The sequence below is a fragment of the Mastacembelus armatus genome, unplaced genomic scaffold, assembly GCF_900324485.2.
Source record: "Mastacembelus armatus unplaced genomic scaffold, fMasArm1.2, whole genome shotgun sequence".
Classification (NCBI taxonomy): Eukaryota; Metazoa; Chordata; class Actinopteri; order Synbranchiformes; family Mastacembelidae; genus Mastacembelus; species Mastacembelus armatus.
Window position 1 is genome coordinate 339,530 of NW_022872883.1, and position 16,240 is coordinate 355,769.

Here is a 16,240-nt window from a genome sequence, read left to right on the forward strand (position 1 = left end):
TTAAAAGACACACCTGCTCCCTCACCTGCAGTTGATTTGCTCAGTTCAACGAGTCGCATGTTTTACCGCCGCGTTACAACACGAAAGCTACTGGACCGAAATAACCGGAAAGAGTAGTGAACGGTGTACTAAACTTTAAGTTTTCCTGAAACCCGCACTGCCTACTGCATGGCATGGTAGCCGAAATCAAAGAGATGTTACTGTGACTTTATTAAAGGTTCTGCTTGTTGTTCTAACAAATGCTTACTCGACAGTAACTGTTTGAATCTTTTAGTTGACAGTTTTTTAAATGCAGTTTGGTGATGCGGTTTCAGTATGTGAGACGTCACGTATCGGGGATTGTTGACCGAGACTATAACAAACCGCTGGGTTGTGTTTTTACTACACAAACATTCAGTAAACGGACTAAGATGAAGATTTAATTTGGAGGGTAAAGGTGAATTTAAAAGAAAACACGGGAGCAAACGGTGTTTTTAGCTGAAGACAGTCGATGTTTGTGGCGCCGTTTGTAAAGAGTCCGAGTGGGTGGGAACATCGACGCTTACGTCACAGGAAACCATCAAACAGAAACGCCATATATGTCTTTTCCGCTGTAGGAATGTGGAGGTTATTTCCGCACAAACAAGAAATGCACAGAGGTGAGACAGGTGAGGGTCTGTCAGGGCTGGGTGCCTGAGCAGACCCGGGACTGTCTTTAGGTCGGAGACCGTCAGGTATTTACGTAATTCTAATTGTAACATGTCATTTAACAAATTCACTGAAATACTGTGCCACTACTAAACCCGCCTCGAACCAAGTATCAGGAAAATGTACTGAAAGTATGAGAGTACTCGCTGCACAAGAGTTTTTACTGCTATTGTATTTATCATTACTGCGAAATGTAAGAACAGCAGTCACTCATTGTTAGAACCGATTCATTATTTGTAGTACTGACTAGTTTCAGTTTCGCAGATGTGAGATGTAAACAGACTTTGAAAATGAACAATCTAAAAACGTTTCTTTAAGCTGCAGGAAGTTTACAACATTTTCCAGACAAAACTAACTAATCAATGAAATGATCAGTGCCTCTGACTGCCCTAGTTTACAGTGTAGAACATGTCTTTGCCACTTTCCTCGTCTTTCAGCAGCTTCTAACTTAATTCCCACCCTCTTAAAGTTCTCCAAAGTTCTAACATCCAGGCTCTGCTCCCATCAGTTATGTGGAAAACAGATTCATATTTAGACTTTCTAATCAGGGGAGTGGAGCAGGAGGAAAAGAACATGTCACAACGGGGAAAAGTTTTCAACTTCTTTTATTTTCAAAGATGAAAAATTCATCAAACCAAAAGCAAAACAATTGACACAAATGTCCATGAAGCAGGAAACATACAAAAGGACCAGGTGTATGTGGAGCAGAGATGCAGGTGTTGGGGGGTTCAGTGTTTACATGTTGTCTTCATCTGAGTCGTCGTCTTCCTCTAGAGAGTCCTGAAAGACACAAAACCTGAGAGTCAGCTGACTGAAGCTGAAGTTGACTGTCCAGGGTCCGTAACATAAACACATGGTCCTCATGAAGCTCCAACCAGAAATTTTGTTTGTGCTTAATTCAGTTACTACAGGTGAGTCCGCCTTACCTTGGCGTATTTCTCTGCTTCCTCTCGGACGTCTTTCGGTACCAGCTCGTGTCGCCCGTTTGTGACTGAAGGAGACAGGATGGAGGATGGTCAGAGGCATCGCCATGGCAACCAGAACATCAGCAGCAAGTGGGAACATTTCACTCAGATTTTCAAATGTCAGGTCCCAAAATGAAGACCAGTAATTTGCGTTTAAATATTTCTCTGCGTAAAAGCCACAAACTGGACTGTGCAGACTCACGTCTAAAGAAAGAACTTCTTGTTTTTGTGCATTTTAGCTGATCCAAACATTTCAAAGGAATCTGTTTCTATCTTGAAGATGTGAAAGGTTGAAATGTTTTCATTAAAGCAGATAACTCTTGATTATAAATACATGAGTAAGCAAACGGGGACCTGCAGTAAAGTGACAAACAGTGAAAAGCTGAGCACTTCTTACTTTCTCCGACCCAGCTGAGCTCCAGCTCAAACGCCTTGTCCTTCACCTCATCGTGGACAATGTAGATTCTGCAGAGAACATCGAACAGGACAGACTCAGAGACACAGACCGCACCGTGGTGAAAATAAGACAGTACCAACACTTTCCTGTTTGACAACTGCGAGCAAACGTTCTCAGATCTGATCCTAAGCCACTTTACACACACCAGCTTCCTAAGCTCAAGTTTTACATCCAAACTGTTAATAAACCTGCAGCCGTCAGGCCCTGTCCGTCAGTACGTCCACACAGGTGTCTCCTGCTTGGACAAGCACATCTCACTGAAAACAGACACACACATCCAGTTTGCACCTCAGCTTCTAAAGTTCATGTCCACACCGACATCAAGAGAAACTAAACCCAGATCAGAAAATGACACGTTATATTTAATAATTATTTCTGTGGTTTATTAATGCGGAGCTGCAGAGATCTCTCCATCGAAGTCCAGCGGCAGACACAAACAGAATCTCTGGTGTTGGAATAAACATCAGGAGTTCATGTGGGTTTTCTCAGTAACAGAGGAGTCAGTACTGAGCTTTGTTTTATTGGCTGCAGCTCTGCCTTTAACTAGACTCTTTAGATACACAGAGGTTGGTCCATCAGTTATTTTCTCCTGAGTCAGTGAAATATCAAATACAGTAACAAACATCCTCACTTCCACCCAAACATCAGCCCAAAACAACATTTCACTGTCCTGGGGCAAAAAACAGGAAGCAAATATTCACATCAGAGAAACTGCAGCCAGGAAAAATGAAACATGACAGAAGGGATCAAATAATTATCAAACTGGTTCCAGATTCATTTTTCTTTTGATGCACTAACAAATGAACAGAAGCCTGTGACAGTGAAGTGTTGTTCAATGTGTGCAGACGTGATGTGTGTATGTCAGTAACCGGTTCCACTCATGAACCTCGTCTCTGAGTCTTTGGAAGATCACCAACAGGGTCATGGTGAGACCTCAGAGCCTGTGGCTTCAGTCCTGCTGTTGAGATCAACTCTTCCAGCTCACTGATTCCTGAGCTACTTACTGAGAGCCGCCCCCTGACTGACAGACAGGCACCAGTCAGATTCTGTCTGTTCACTGAATAACACTCAAACACCAGGAGGAGGCTGCGTGAACCTTTCCCCTCTACTAGAGAACTGAAGGTGTTAACACTAACTCCACAACCAAACCAGGACTATTTACATAAAGCATGGAAATGCAGTGTGCCAGGGTGTGACTGTGTGGGGCACAGGAAACACTGAAGGCCACAATTAAAAATGCAAATGAAGAAGAAAGTTTGGTGTCCATGACTCACATTTTGGCGACTTCTTTAACCAGCTCTCTGCACGTCATCTCCTTCATCTGAAACAGACAGTCGACAGGCGTCATTAAGCAAAGCCAGAACCCAGGATCAGAGCTGCAGCTACAAATCCTTTCATGTGCTCCTCGGTTTCTCCACGAATCACTAACTCTGTCAAACTCAGGTAGGAAAGATCTTCGACAGCAGCTGATTCAGTCACAGTATTTACTCTCCACCCTTCATGTCTCTCACTTGTATCTGTGATGCCTCTTCATTGACTCTGCAGCTTCAGTTCCTATGGAAATGTGACACTTCCCACCCACAACATCTTCAACATATCAGCAGTTTGTCTGCTGCCATGACCACTATTTCACAGTGACACTAAAACATTCATGTGCGACACAAACAAGCTGCAGATGTTCACGTGAAGAGCTGGATCCAGGAAATATCTGACTTTTCGCTTAAAAAAAATTACTGATTATCAAAAACTGCTGCAGTCTTTTTCTTGTTTCGCTCCAGCGTTAACCCTTTCATAAACACTGACACACGACCCTGGCGACAGGGTATTGATGATTAGTTTGGTCGGTGTTTCTGTCCAAACCAATGGGACCCTGTTCATCGGACTGGAGAAATGTCCTGGCCTTGTCGAGACTCAGAAGTGACTGATGTTCGACGTGCGTTAAAGCCTCTGCAGAGCTGGTCTTGTAAGGGCTGTGGCCGCTGGATATCAACTCACCTGCAGCTTTTCGATCTCTGTCTTGGCGGCTTGTTTTGCTTTTCCGATGGCACAGCCCCAGTAACCCTGAACACAAAGACAGCGTTGTTACTGGTCCAGCGGGGAAAACAGTATTCAGTTTCCAAAAACCAGTGCTCATGTAAACGTGCTAACAGGTAATGCTGAGTGACCATGGACAGACAGGACACTAAGCGACACACAGCTGACGCACTAACATGGATGTCAGAATCCAGTCACTGGTAAAGTGACTGCGATACACGTGACTCACGTATGAGATGCCCGATGGGTCGACCATGTAGAGCTGAGGTCCGTCGTCTTTGTCGTATGATCCCAAGATGAAACTGCAGAGGACCAACATCAGCATGAACAACAAGTGTCTCAGCGTGTCTTATACATGAACCAGCTGTGTCAGGCTGTCTAAGGCTGCATCCAGCCTGATCCTCAGACTGACTCCATGTTCCCTGACTCCCTGTGCTGGCCCTGAACGCAGCACCATTTGTAATCAGCTGACGTCATAAACGTCAGAGGCTTCAGACTCACCTGCAGCCGAACGGCCTCACGGCGCTGTACAGTGTGTAGGCGTGGACGTACATGGCCACTCTGTCGGACAGGTGCTGCAACGACAGGAAACACTGTTAGCTTAGCACCGCACTGCTACCTCTGCCTGCTCTGGACTGAACCCTGCAGAGAGAAGCCCCTCAGGTGTGTTTTTACCAGGTAACACCAGTGTTGCAGCAACTACAGGTCCGACATTACACATTTATTCATTGAATGCATGAATTCAGATGCTCCACACAGTGTGATAAGGACAGGACTATACTAACCCCACCCACAGACCTGCCCTGCCCTGGATCAGGTAAAAGCTGGATCCAAAGCTGGAAGGGAATGGATAGGTGGAAAACACACAGGGCAGTAGATCTATAGGCCCTGGGTTGGCTGCCCCTGCTCTACTGACAATGTTTGGACACCACACAATACACTTATATATGAGAGCACGGCATGTTGCATCACTTCGGTTTGGCAACACCATGTACCAGCTTCTGTCCTGCCGTTTTCTCGGCTCACAGTCAAAAGCTCCGGTAGCGCAGGAGACCGTGTCTGTGTCCCGAAGGAGACCAAGTATTGCTGAAGCAAAAAGAAGCTGATCTGAAAATGGGTTTACCTTCAGGGGAATGTCGTGTCCATAGTTTGACCTGAAGTTGGAGGCTTCTTCTCTGGCAACGTCAGCGAGGGAGCGAGCATCAGCCAGCAGGCCGGCTACAGCCTGGAGAGATGAGGGGGACGAAAAATTCAGAACACGAGAGGTCTGAACTGAACAGGAGACAGCACAGTCATAGTTCACCATAGTTTCTGTTGGAGACATTAACACTGATGTGTGTGTGTAAGAGAGTGAGTGAGTGTATGAGTGGTTACCATGCCAACGTGTCTGTCGATGTTGAAGATGCGTTTGTTGGAGCCTTCCTCATACAGTTTTGACAGAACCAGCTTCTCCACCCCGAACACAACACCATCTTTACAACGGATACCTATGGCTGTGCTAAACACACACACACACACTCTGAGTCAGTCCTTCACACGTGACAGACTGATCACTGTCAGGGTCACTGACACACATGAGGCTCTCACCTGCTGTTCTCTACAGCCTTCATGGCATATTCCACCTGAAACACTCGGCCGTCTGGAGAGAAGGTGGAGGCCGACAGGTCATACTGCAGGACAGGACAGGTAGACACAGGACAGGTAGACACAGGACAGGTAGACAGAGTCAACGTGGACGTGATTCAAGTCCTTGTCGATAAAATGCATGACTGAGTTCAAATACAGGTGTGAAGCATCGATATGCAGGATTGAAGTGACACCGTCCCCTGAGACCAGTACTGACACCAAACGGGTGATCGCTGTGACTGGATTGCTCCCAGTACACCTCATATCCGACATCCACCTCTGAAGGTTGGACTGGAGCTGACTAAAGTGCGGGTTCCGATCCAAATGATGCCGGTTCGTTGCCAACACTTTAACTTTCTATAAAAACTATGAAATGTGTTTCTTCGCGGAGCAGCTTCAGCCGCCACACGTGGAGCCGTAAACCCGATTTATCCCCAAGGGAGTCTGGCATGTAGCGAAGCTAACAGCTAGCCAGGACCGAAACACATCACTGGTCCCTACAAGTCCAAGAGCTAATCCGTTAACGAGACAGCCGAGGGACCGTGGCCCACAGGTTTAGTTTTAAAATGCTCACTACACACCTACATCTACATTTCATAACAACTTGTGACTGTACTTTCGATTTCAGCTTAGCTTCGCTAGCTAGCGTTAGCCTCGCTGTGACTCAGCAGGCTAACGCTAGCTAGCGGCTACAGCTCGTAATCAATGAGGGACTTTCAGTTTAAAAGCGGAATATTCCTCAGAAACCGGGACTAAAACTGACACGGAAACAGCCAGAGCGGAGTCAACACGGAGCTCCGGCTCAACCAAACCGTGAAACACTCACCCCGGTCCCGATAGAGCTCATTTTAGCACAAACTGTGGATTCCGTGAACAGCTTTCAGCCGCTGCTCCTGCGCTGCATCACACTATCAAAGTAAAAGCCATTCTTTACACGCTTCCGGTTAAAAGCCTTCACAATAAACGCTTCACCGTCAATAAACGAGGACGGGTGTTTGTTGGATTTGAACCTGCTAGAAACTTAATAAACCAGAAGGAAGTTCTTTTGAATTTAAGCTAAAATGTGCAGTTCATACACGCTGCAAAAAGAGAAAAGCAATTACAGAGACTGTAAACATTAAAGTTCAACATGTAGTGAAATCCTCCTCTTGTGTCTCTGCTGGTCAGACTCTCACAGACAGGGGGCACTCCTCTATAGACCTGAGGTTTTGGCCTGATCTTATAAACTCAGCTGCCCACCTCACAGCTGATAAGACCTCAACAACTTCAAGCTGTGGTTGCTGGTTTAGACTAAGCAGATTTTACCTGATAATCCGGGAGACTACCGTCACCGACATACACCCAGAATCCCTAAAATAAGACTCTTAGTGTAGCACGTCATTTGATTTCAGTTCCTGTTAGTTTCATTAAAAGAGACACGTCTCTGTGCTTGTTTGATGTGTGGATTTTCTGAAACATGTAGCAGGCACATATTCAAACAGGCTCCGGGCCTGAGCCTGTCAGGGACCCTCATCCACAGTAATACACTTGTTAAACACAAAAGGAGCTCCTCTCGCATCAGTTACAGCTTCAGTCCCTTCCAGCTGTGCACACCTGGATCAGGCTAATTTACCGTTTTTAATTTTTAGTGTCAGCATCTTTTCACTTTGTGAGGGTTAAGTGCAGATTGCTGGATTTTACAAAGTGTGCAGAAAGTGACTCCAGGACTCGCTGCATGTTTGATTCACTGGTTCTTTACTTTCAGTTTGTTCCAAGACTGGATGTCGATGAAAGACAAACGAAGTACCTGTGCCTGGACACATCCGCTGTCCTGGCTCATTACTTTCACTTTTTGTTTTACACTGCTAAACACACCTCAGCACCTCTGCTTCTCTTCTCTTCACTCACTTAGCAGAAATATGCAAAAATAAAACATCCAATCTGATTTTCTCTTCTGCCCCTGAAACAGAAAAACTGTTTTACCCTCTGAATGTCCTACTCTTCCCTGGAGCCCTCGTGAAGATAGAAACCAGTGACCTCTGACCTTACCCTCCAGTCAGACTGGTCCCAGTAAACTGTTCACACAGACCAGTTTTACGAAAAGTGTCCGTAAAGTTTTATTCAGTCTCATTATGACCAGGGTGGGTTACAGACCTGCTGAAGGGTAAACAACTAAAATGTGAATTTCATAATAATCATCTCTCGTATTCTTCTCGTCATTTTATTTCCGTTTCATCGCGTGTCCGTTTTGAATCAGTAACAATGGAAGCTTTGGTCACAGAAGAGTGAAAACATTCATATACAGCGCACGTTAAAAAAAGAATGGGAACAAAAACAAAAACACTTCATCTGGACATTTTTCTCCTTTCTTTAGAATAAATCAAACAGAGCGACTGATCAACGTTAAGGCAAACAGACCGAAGCTCCACAGTCAACTGGAATGACAAAAAAACCCAAATCATACAAAATAAAAGCTCATTAGTGATGATGATGATGATGATTAGCGTTCATTAGTTATTAACTAATACAAACATGTACAAGGCTGTTGTTGTTTAGTGACATTACACTTTAATAAGAACGGAAACCGAGAGCTGGACTCAAAACGCCGTCACACAGCAGAAGCTGCACAGGAAGTTCACTGACAATAAAACGCCCCTCGACACACACCGCCAAAATAAGCTGACAGAGCACAGAAGATGACGTTGAGGACAGTGACAGGACAGCTGAAGCGCAACAAAAACTGGAAAAAACAAAACTAAATGATGGACAGAGTGAATCCATCTGCACGTTAGCAAGTAGTTTTTGTCTAGTTGAGTCTTTTCATCACAAATCAAGAATTTTCTTCATTTTTCAATAATTACTTCCTTACAGCTCAGTGACAACTGGACAAAGCTCATGAAACAGCTGCTAAAAGCACAGGAACCTACAGGAAAACAAACACAAACTGATTCTGAAAAACTCTGCACTGCATTCAAAGAAGAAAAGCAGCATCATGATAAACTATGACCTCCTCATTAGGGCATGTTTCCTCTTATTTATGAGATAAATCATCATCAGGAGAAAAAGTTCAGATTTCTCTCTGCTGTGAATAAACTCAACTTCTGATAATCAGAACCTGGAACCAGATCCAAGTTTTTCCAACTGGACCCTCAGACTTTTTCCATAGGCATTAAAAAAAATAAAACTTTTGTGACTCAATGCAAGACAAAACTGACTTGATGAGATGGAAGCTGCTGCAGGGAGGACACTAGGAGACACCAGTCCAGTCTGATCTGGTGTATCTCAGGACTTCTCGGACCAGACAGGCCCTGGTTTGAAGTAAAACTCCAACTGAACTTAATTGAGACCAAGTTCCTCCTCGGCTGCCTGTGTTCAAACGTTTGACTTCAAAGAAACAGAAGCTCAGTTACTGGAAACTGTCAGCATTTCCAATGATCCCAGTTACACCAGAATCAGACTGGAGCCAGACTGCACAGACCATCTTTGGGTTCTGACAGATTCAATCTGGTGAAGAAAAGCAGAATGTTAAAAACAAAACAGGAGCCATTTTGTGTCTGGATAAGATCATGTGATCATGTGTCAGGTTTCACATGGACCTCCCTGTGGAGAAACCAGCACACCTGTCCTGCTGGACTAGTACAACCAGTATAGATCAGATACTAGACCAGCAGAATCAGAACAGGTGCCGCAGGTCAGGCACCAGACCGACAGAATGGGAACAGGCCCTGCAGGTCAAGTACTAGACCGACAGAACTAGGACAGACGCCGCAGGTCAGATACCAGATCGGTACCTGTTGGCGAGAGCCGGTGAAGATGAGGACGACGGTGTGCGGTTAGCGATGAAAACTTCCTGTCATTGTTATTAACCCTGTGTTGTCTCTCTCTGCTGGTCCAAAATGTCGTTCTTTTGTCCGTTCAGGCTCCGCCCATAGTGGGCATGTCCAGTTGGAAACAGGCGGGGTTGAGGCGAGGGGCTGGTCCAGCTGGGTGTGGGTGGAGTCGTACAGTTAAGTGTTGCCTTTGAGGACACTCAGACAGCTCTGCAGCAGCTGAAGGTTCCCCTGCAGGTGAGAGGAGGCAGGGCCAGAAACACAGGTGTACAGGTAAACTACATGACATCATGAGTCGTTAAAATATTAAGTGTTTAAAGAATATAATTAATGAATAAAGGAGTGGACTGGAATAGACCGATGTCTTTAAGGCCATCTAAACTTGGCCTGACTGCTATGGCTGTTTCTTAAATTCAGAAAAACATGTTCGACTGTTTTGTATATTTTTTTATTCCTTAATCTAGAAACACGTGTGAGATGTATCTACTCATTTCTCCTACATCTGGTTAAACACCCCAAAAGCTTTTATTTACATCTAGACATAATTTAGACTGTGACCGCAGCATTAATAAAACCTTCTCCAGGTCCTGGACTGTCGCTGCACTGAAAGTGGTCTAATGATCTGACTGAACAGAACTAACTGAAATGGTGAAGTGTCCTTTTAACACTTGGGGATCGTGCAGGTGTACAGGTTTTTGGTACCTTGGCGTGTTTGAGCTCCAGCTCCGCCAGCTCCACCAGGTTCTTCCTGAAAGCTGCCACTCGTCTCGTCTTGAAGTCTATGAGCTCTGTGTTCAGAGGAGAATCTGCTGTTAGATACTGGAGCAGGGAGAGACTGCAGTCTGCAGAAACACCACCCACACGTGTAGGTCAGGTGCACTGCAGAACAACACCAAGCAGGATTAGCAGAATTGTCATCAGGAGCAGCTGTTTCAGTGTGACTGCCGGCTCACAGTCCGAGCACTGCACACTAACAGACAGTAAAGCTGTTCGTCTGTGAAGGTGGAAAAACAGCAGCAGTAAAAGTCATGAGAACTGAAACAGAAATAATCAGGGATGAGTGAAAACAGTAAAGGATCCACAATACAGGCAAAAAAGAACAGGAATAACAGGAACAGGGATCGGGTTCTGACCTTGCTTGGCAGACTCAGAGATCTTCTCAAACTTATGGCAGCAGAGCTGCTGGCTGGTCTCGGCCTGCAGGACGTCTCTGTTTTTGGCTCGAGCTTTATCCAGAGCCTTGTTAGCGTTCTCATAGTCCACCAAAGCCCGGCTTCTCCGGTACAGGAGGTCCTGCAGGGTCACATCAGCACCAAACTCCACATTTACAATAACCACTGACTAATAAATGGACTCACACTGAATTCATCCACTGCTGAAAATAGTCCCCAACAAATAATCTGTTTCTTACAGGAGCCTTAGGAAATTTCTGCAGCTTTTGAAGATCAAACTACCTTTAACCTGTGATGTGTTTAAAGCATTAGGTGATGATCTGAGGGACAGTGTGTGAGTCTTAACAAGAGATGTGCTGGTAACACACAGAACAACCACCGAGTGAAGGCTGAATGTGGGTGAGCAGTCTGACCTTCGCAGCCTGCGACTCTCTCAGGTAATATTTCAGCAGGTCGGCCAGCTTCAGGTCTTCATCTGCTGCAACACGGGCTTCAATTTTCTGCAGAACGACGACAGAGTCAGTGCATAGAACAGAAGCTCATTGTTAATGTGGTCCAGACACCACAGACTGTAGTGTTGAACAGAGAAACACTGAGGCCTAACAAGGCAGAAAACTACCCAGAGAATAGTTGTGGTTTTCCGTACCATTCGCCGATGGACTGCTGTGACTGTGGACTGTTCTATGTCACTGTACCTGTGTCAGGTGTGTCCCTGGCTGAATGACAGACCTGAGTCAACAAATATGAAACTTTTCAGCAGCAAGGTGTTAAAGCTACAGCTCTGTCTCAGCTCTGGTGTGTTCTGCAGTTAATCAGACTGTGTGATGCTTGGAGGAAGTGAGGTGGCGCTCAGTGTTCTGATACGTTTCTGCTGTGGGTCATCACATCAGCTCAGAGTGAGCAGGACCAGTCTCAAACATACCCTTGTTTTCTCAAACAGCTCCGACACTTTCAGGAAGAACCTTAAACAGAAGAAACGGGACAAAACATTGACCTGCTGCCTCAATAACCAAGGATGAAAAACAGAATTAAACACTTCTGTGTTTTAAACTTGTGCGAACGCTCGGGCAGCTCATACTTGCAGAGGTCTGTGGAGTCCTGCGTTCCTAATGTGTAGAGAGACGAGGCGATTCTGTTGATGTCATCTGCAGCATCTGAACACAAACAGCAAAACCTCAGGACCTAATTTGGACTTTTGTTTTCTGCTGACATGGCTCACATGGTTCTTCCTCACCAACAATGGGACGCCCTTCTTTTTCCAAAAACCAGCTCCAGTCGTTTCTGTGAGCAGAGAGAAGCTGCAGTTCTCAGGTTCTGGAGCTGGTTTTTGGAAAAAGAGGGGCCTCCCATTGTTGGTGAGGAAGAACCATGTGAGCCAGGTCAGCGGTGTGGCTCCCTGCTGTGGTTTTAATAGTTTTTGGACAAGAATGGAGGTCTACGGCTCAGACCCATAAGCTGAACCAGGTTCTGGATTCACACACATTCATTGGTGCTGTCAGTCTCTGGATGGGATCTGGACTCAGTTACACACTGAATCAGCAGCTGTTGCTGCTTTAAAACAAAAAGGTCAAATTCCCCATAACTGGTCCCGCCCAGACACTGAGCTACATCCTCTAAATGTTTAGTCACATGTTCAGTGCGATACAAACTCAGCTGGACTCTCACTTTTGTGCGAGCGGATCATTCTGTCCGACTTGGCTGAAGCGTCTTTCACTCTGTTGTGGTATTCTAACAGAAACGTCTTCTCATGCTCAAAGAAATCGTCCACGTCCTGAAACAGAAAAGACAGTTAAGGATCCAAAGGATGAGGACAGACAGAAAACTCAGCCTGCTGCTTCACTGGGTCATCACCTTGACTCCGGCCACCAGGACGCCGTCGGCCGACTTCACCACATTCTTAAAGAAATCCTCCAGTTTCTCCTTCTTGTTCTTCCCTCGCACGCTCAGCTGTGAGAGTGGAGAGGTCAAAGGTCTCAATGGTAGCGGCATCATGAACTCTACATGCAACATACTGCAACAGCACATTCTCTTCTATTATATCATATTTTAATGCAAATAACACACACAGAAGGACGTTTCTTCTGGTTCTTCTTAATATTTGAAATAATGTTGCTTCTACAGCATAAAGATTCATCCATTGTAAAACCTGAAGACTTTTATTTCCTCAACTGACTTTAAACTGTGAGGAAAACAGCTTCATCATGTTACTCACATCTTGGTTGTACTCCAGGAACACGTGAAAGTTGAGGTCTTTCCTGAGGACAGGATGAGCGGCCACGCGACACAGGAAGACCTCGTGCATGGCGACGGTCTTCTTAAAGATGGCCAGGTACTCTCTGAGTGAGAACACAGAGCGTTAGTCAGCGAGGAGCTTTTCTCTCAGTCAATAATAAAAACAGGGAAAAAGAAAACAGCAGCTGTGACAGGACTCACGCCTCCAGCTCTTGCTTCATCTTGGTGAACTCCTCCTTGGTCATGGACCCTTCTCCCTCCCCCAGCTTCTGCAGCTTCTCTCTAGACGCATCGAAGTCTGGCCTGGGGGGCGCAGGGGGGATCTACACAACACCAACAACAACACCAAGACTGAGGCCTGGAAACAACCTCTGCACACACTGCTCTGTATGTAATGACAGTGACTGTCATATCTGTGTGCTCATGTGTTTCCTGTGGTTCAGACAGTAAAATAGTGACACACACACTGTTTAATGGAAAAACAGGTAAGGCCAGCAGAGGCTCTTCTCTGTCTGGTTACACTAAACGCTGTCAGTGAGCTCAGCTGTAAGTGACAACAGAAACATGTTGATGTGGGTTGGATTCAGATTTTAATCACACGCAACCAAACCCCAACTGTACACAGCTCTGTGACCTCTGTGTCGTCTCCTTGTTCTCTATAAATAAAGGTGGATGGATTGGAGGAGTGTGTGTGTGTTTCTTACGATGTATCCAGCGTACTCTTCGTTCTCCACGAACGAGTCGTGCAGCCAGATGAACTCCTCATGCTGTCGCACCACGGAGAACTCGTTCTGCTTGAAGTTCGGGAGCGTGCTCTGTGGAAACAACCTCACCTGATTAGCCTGAGAACCAGCAACAAGCAGAAACAATGATCTGGAGTCTGAATAGCTGTGTGTTTTTGTTATGAACTGGGATTCGATCAACTTTCTAACAATAAACTGAAAGATCTGTGTGTGTTTGCGTGTTCAGAGACGGGCAACGTTCACGTGTGATCAACACAAACATGAAGTCAACTCAGGCTGCGTCCACATCCCAGGCCTTAACCTCAGACTCCGCTGATCCCCAGTCAGCCACCGGTGTGTGTGTCTCAGTGAGTAACTGCTTTTCTCTGTGTGACCTATGTGACTACAATGCATCCTGGGTGTTGTAGGATCTTTTTGTGTTATGTTTGTGTTTTCTCCAGTCACAGGGCATTGAGAACATATTTTTAACTGGCACTTTAAGGGCTGGGCTGACAGCGCTCACACACTCGAGTCAGATAGGTATCGGATCAGGACCACATATGCAAGAGGCCCAGATCTGATCTGACCATTCTAACAGCGCTGTGACATAAGCGGGGCGTGATGTGTAACATGATGTGGACGCAGCCTGTGACTGGATTCACTGGCTCACCTTGGTGTGGACGGTGAACTTGACCTTGTCTCTCTCACTCAGGGCGTCAGAGATGTCGACCTGCAGCGTGGCGTCCGTCTGCAGGTCCACGTTCACGGCCCGTGGCTGCAGAGGATAGAGACCACATATCCCATAATGCCACACAGACCCTGAAGAGTGTGAGCTGATTAACATTCACACACCTCTACTCAATGCAAAGCCTGATTGGCCTTATTTTACTTTAAGTCATTTTATTCACACAAAGACTGAAATCTTGGTTGTGAACGTAATAAAACTAAAAAGAGAAAAATAATATTTAAGATGAAAGAATCGGCTCAGCTGCTTGTTCAACAAAACAAACACTTTGACTTTAAAATGATTCAACAACAATAAAACAAATAAATCTGAAGTTTAATAAGGAAAAATCACATCAAGACTCATCTTTAAAAGAACGACCAGACAACTCAGCATCTTTTAAATCTTCTCAACAACACAATAAGTACTGCAGTAACAACACAATAAGTACTGCAGTAACAACACAATAAGTACTGCAGTAGAAGTACCATGGAAATACACAGCACCTCTAACTTGCTTTAAGGATCATAGTTGAGTGACTCAGTGGGTCTAACAAACTGGGACTCCTAAAACCAGTAACAACGCGTTTGCGTCTGAGTTTGCAGGTGACCTCAAACCACAATGACACAGTCACGTGACAGTGATCGTTAGCAGCAGCTCGTTAGCTTCGGTGCAGCAAAGTTAGCATCGGAAGCTAACGGCCTGCGGCTGCACAGGCTACAGCGGGGCCGGGGTTCGGGTTCTGACCCGGGAAAACAGTTTAACCACAGCTGACAGACCCGGTCTGAGGCTAAAAGCGTTAGCACGAAGCTAACGTTCGCTCCCATGGCTAACCAGGCTACTTAGCCCGAGCTAAGGCTAACTACACGCCGCAGAGCAGCACCCAAACAGGTGAGCCCAAACAGGTGAGCCCAGACAGGTGAACCGAGACAGGTGAACCCAGACAGGTGAACAGTGAGCACTCACTCCCCGGTCCTCCTCGGAGAGGAAGTCGGGTCCGTCGTCCAGCCCTTCCTGCTGCGGAGACAGAGAGAGCACAGAGCCGTTAGTTTACCGACACACTCGCCGTAACTCAACACCAGCGAGCGGCGGGACGGTTCACCAACCCCCGCCACGCGCCAGCCCTGGTAACGGACACAAACATCAACCGGAGACACGACAGAAAGAGAAAAAGCAGAGACCCACCATCATGGCGGCCAACGGGTGGAGACCGGAAGTGCCGTGACGTCACGACGGCCAGCCAGATTTAATCGATCAAAGGAAAAAAAAATAAATAAATAAAAAATACGACCATAAAAAACTAACTAAAAAAAAAACTAAAATTCTAATTTACACAAATTAAACACAAAATAAAAATCAGAGATTTAAAAACTGACTTGTATTAACATCATTAAAATCAATTATAAAAATCTGATCTGAATAAAAATGATTGGTAAATTAAATGTTCAACATCACATTTTGACTCTAAAAGGCAAATCACATGAAGCAAAGTGATTTTCCTATATGAGTAAAACATTTATTATATATATCTGATCAAATACAACATCAAACAAACTCTATAGTGTTACTTAAAATAATTACACATTTTTGTGGGTATATTTCATATGGATTAGTCAAATTTCGTAATTTCAGTATTTATTTGCAAATCCAGAGTGAAGTAAGCCTTTCAAAAGTATTCTTCTACATTTTGCCCAGATGATAATGTATAAATAACAATCATATATAAATTAACAAAATAGAAATTTAACAAATGTCCTATTGATAATTAGTAATAATCTGTAGTTTGTAGACCACTTCAGCAGTTTCAGTAGT

At 45.2% G+C, this 16,240-nt stretch overlaps 2 protein-coding genes across 2 annotated transcripts; both read right to left on the reverse strand.

The window, feature by feature from the left end:
* Nucleotides 1–1,274: 1,274 nt before the first annotated feature.
* Nucleotides 1,275–6,751, reverse strand: psma3 (proteasome 20S subunit alpha 3). The gene is made up of 11 exons (XM_026308424.1): nt 6,596–6,751; nt 5,731–5,813; nt 5,518–5,641; nt 5,267–5,368; nt 4,645–4,718; nt 4,373–4,445; nt 4,105–4,170; nt 3,384–3,430; nt 2,050–2,117; nt 1,614–1,678; nt 1,275–1,467 (listed from the first exon to the last, which is right to left on the reverse strand). Exons 1-11 carry the CDS (start codon nt 6,614–6,616, stop codon nt 1,423–1,425), a joined length of 768 nt encoding a protein of 255 aa, XP_026164209.1. The 5' UTR covers nt 6,617–6,751; the 3' UTR covers nt 1,275–1,422.
* Nucleotides 6,752–7,840: 1,089 nt separating this feature from the next.
* On the reverse strand, nt 7,841–15,649 carry snx6 (sorting nexin 6). The gene is made up of 14 exons (XM_026308380.1): nt 15,614–15,649; nt 15,395–15,442; nt 14,375–14,479; nt 13,687–13,797; nt 13,184–13,305; nt 12,963–13,086; nt 12,602–12,697; nt 12,416–12,521; nt 11,829–11,904; nt 11,673–11,712; nt 11,164–11,250; nt 10,712–10,871; nt 10,281–10,366; nt 7,841–9,809 (listed from the first exon to the last, which is right to left on the reverse strand). Exons 1-14 carry the CDS (start codon nt 15,617–15,619, stop codon nt 9,756–9,758), a joined length of 1,221 nt encoding a protein of 406 aa, XP_026164165.1. The 5' UTR covers nt 15,620–15,649; the 3' UTR covers nt 7,841–9,755.
* Between the last annotated feature and the right edge of the window lie 591 nt (nt 15,650–16,240).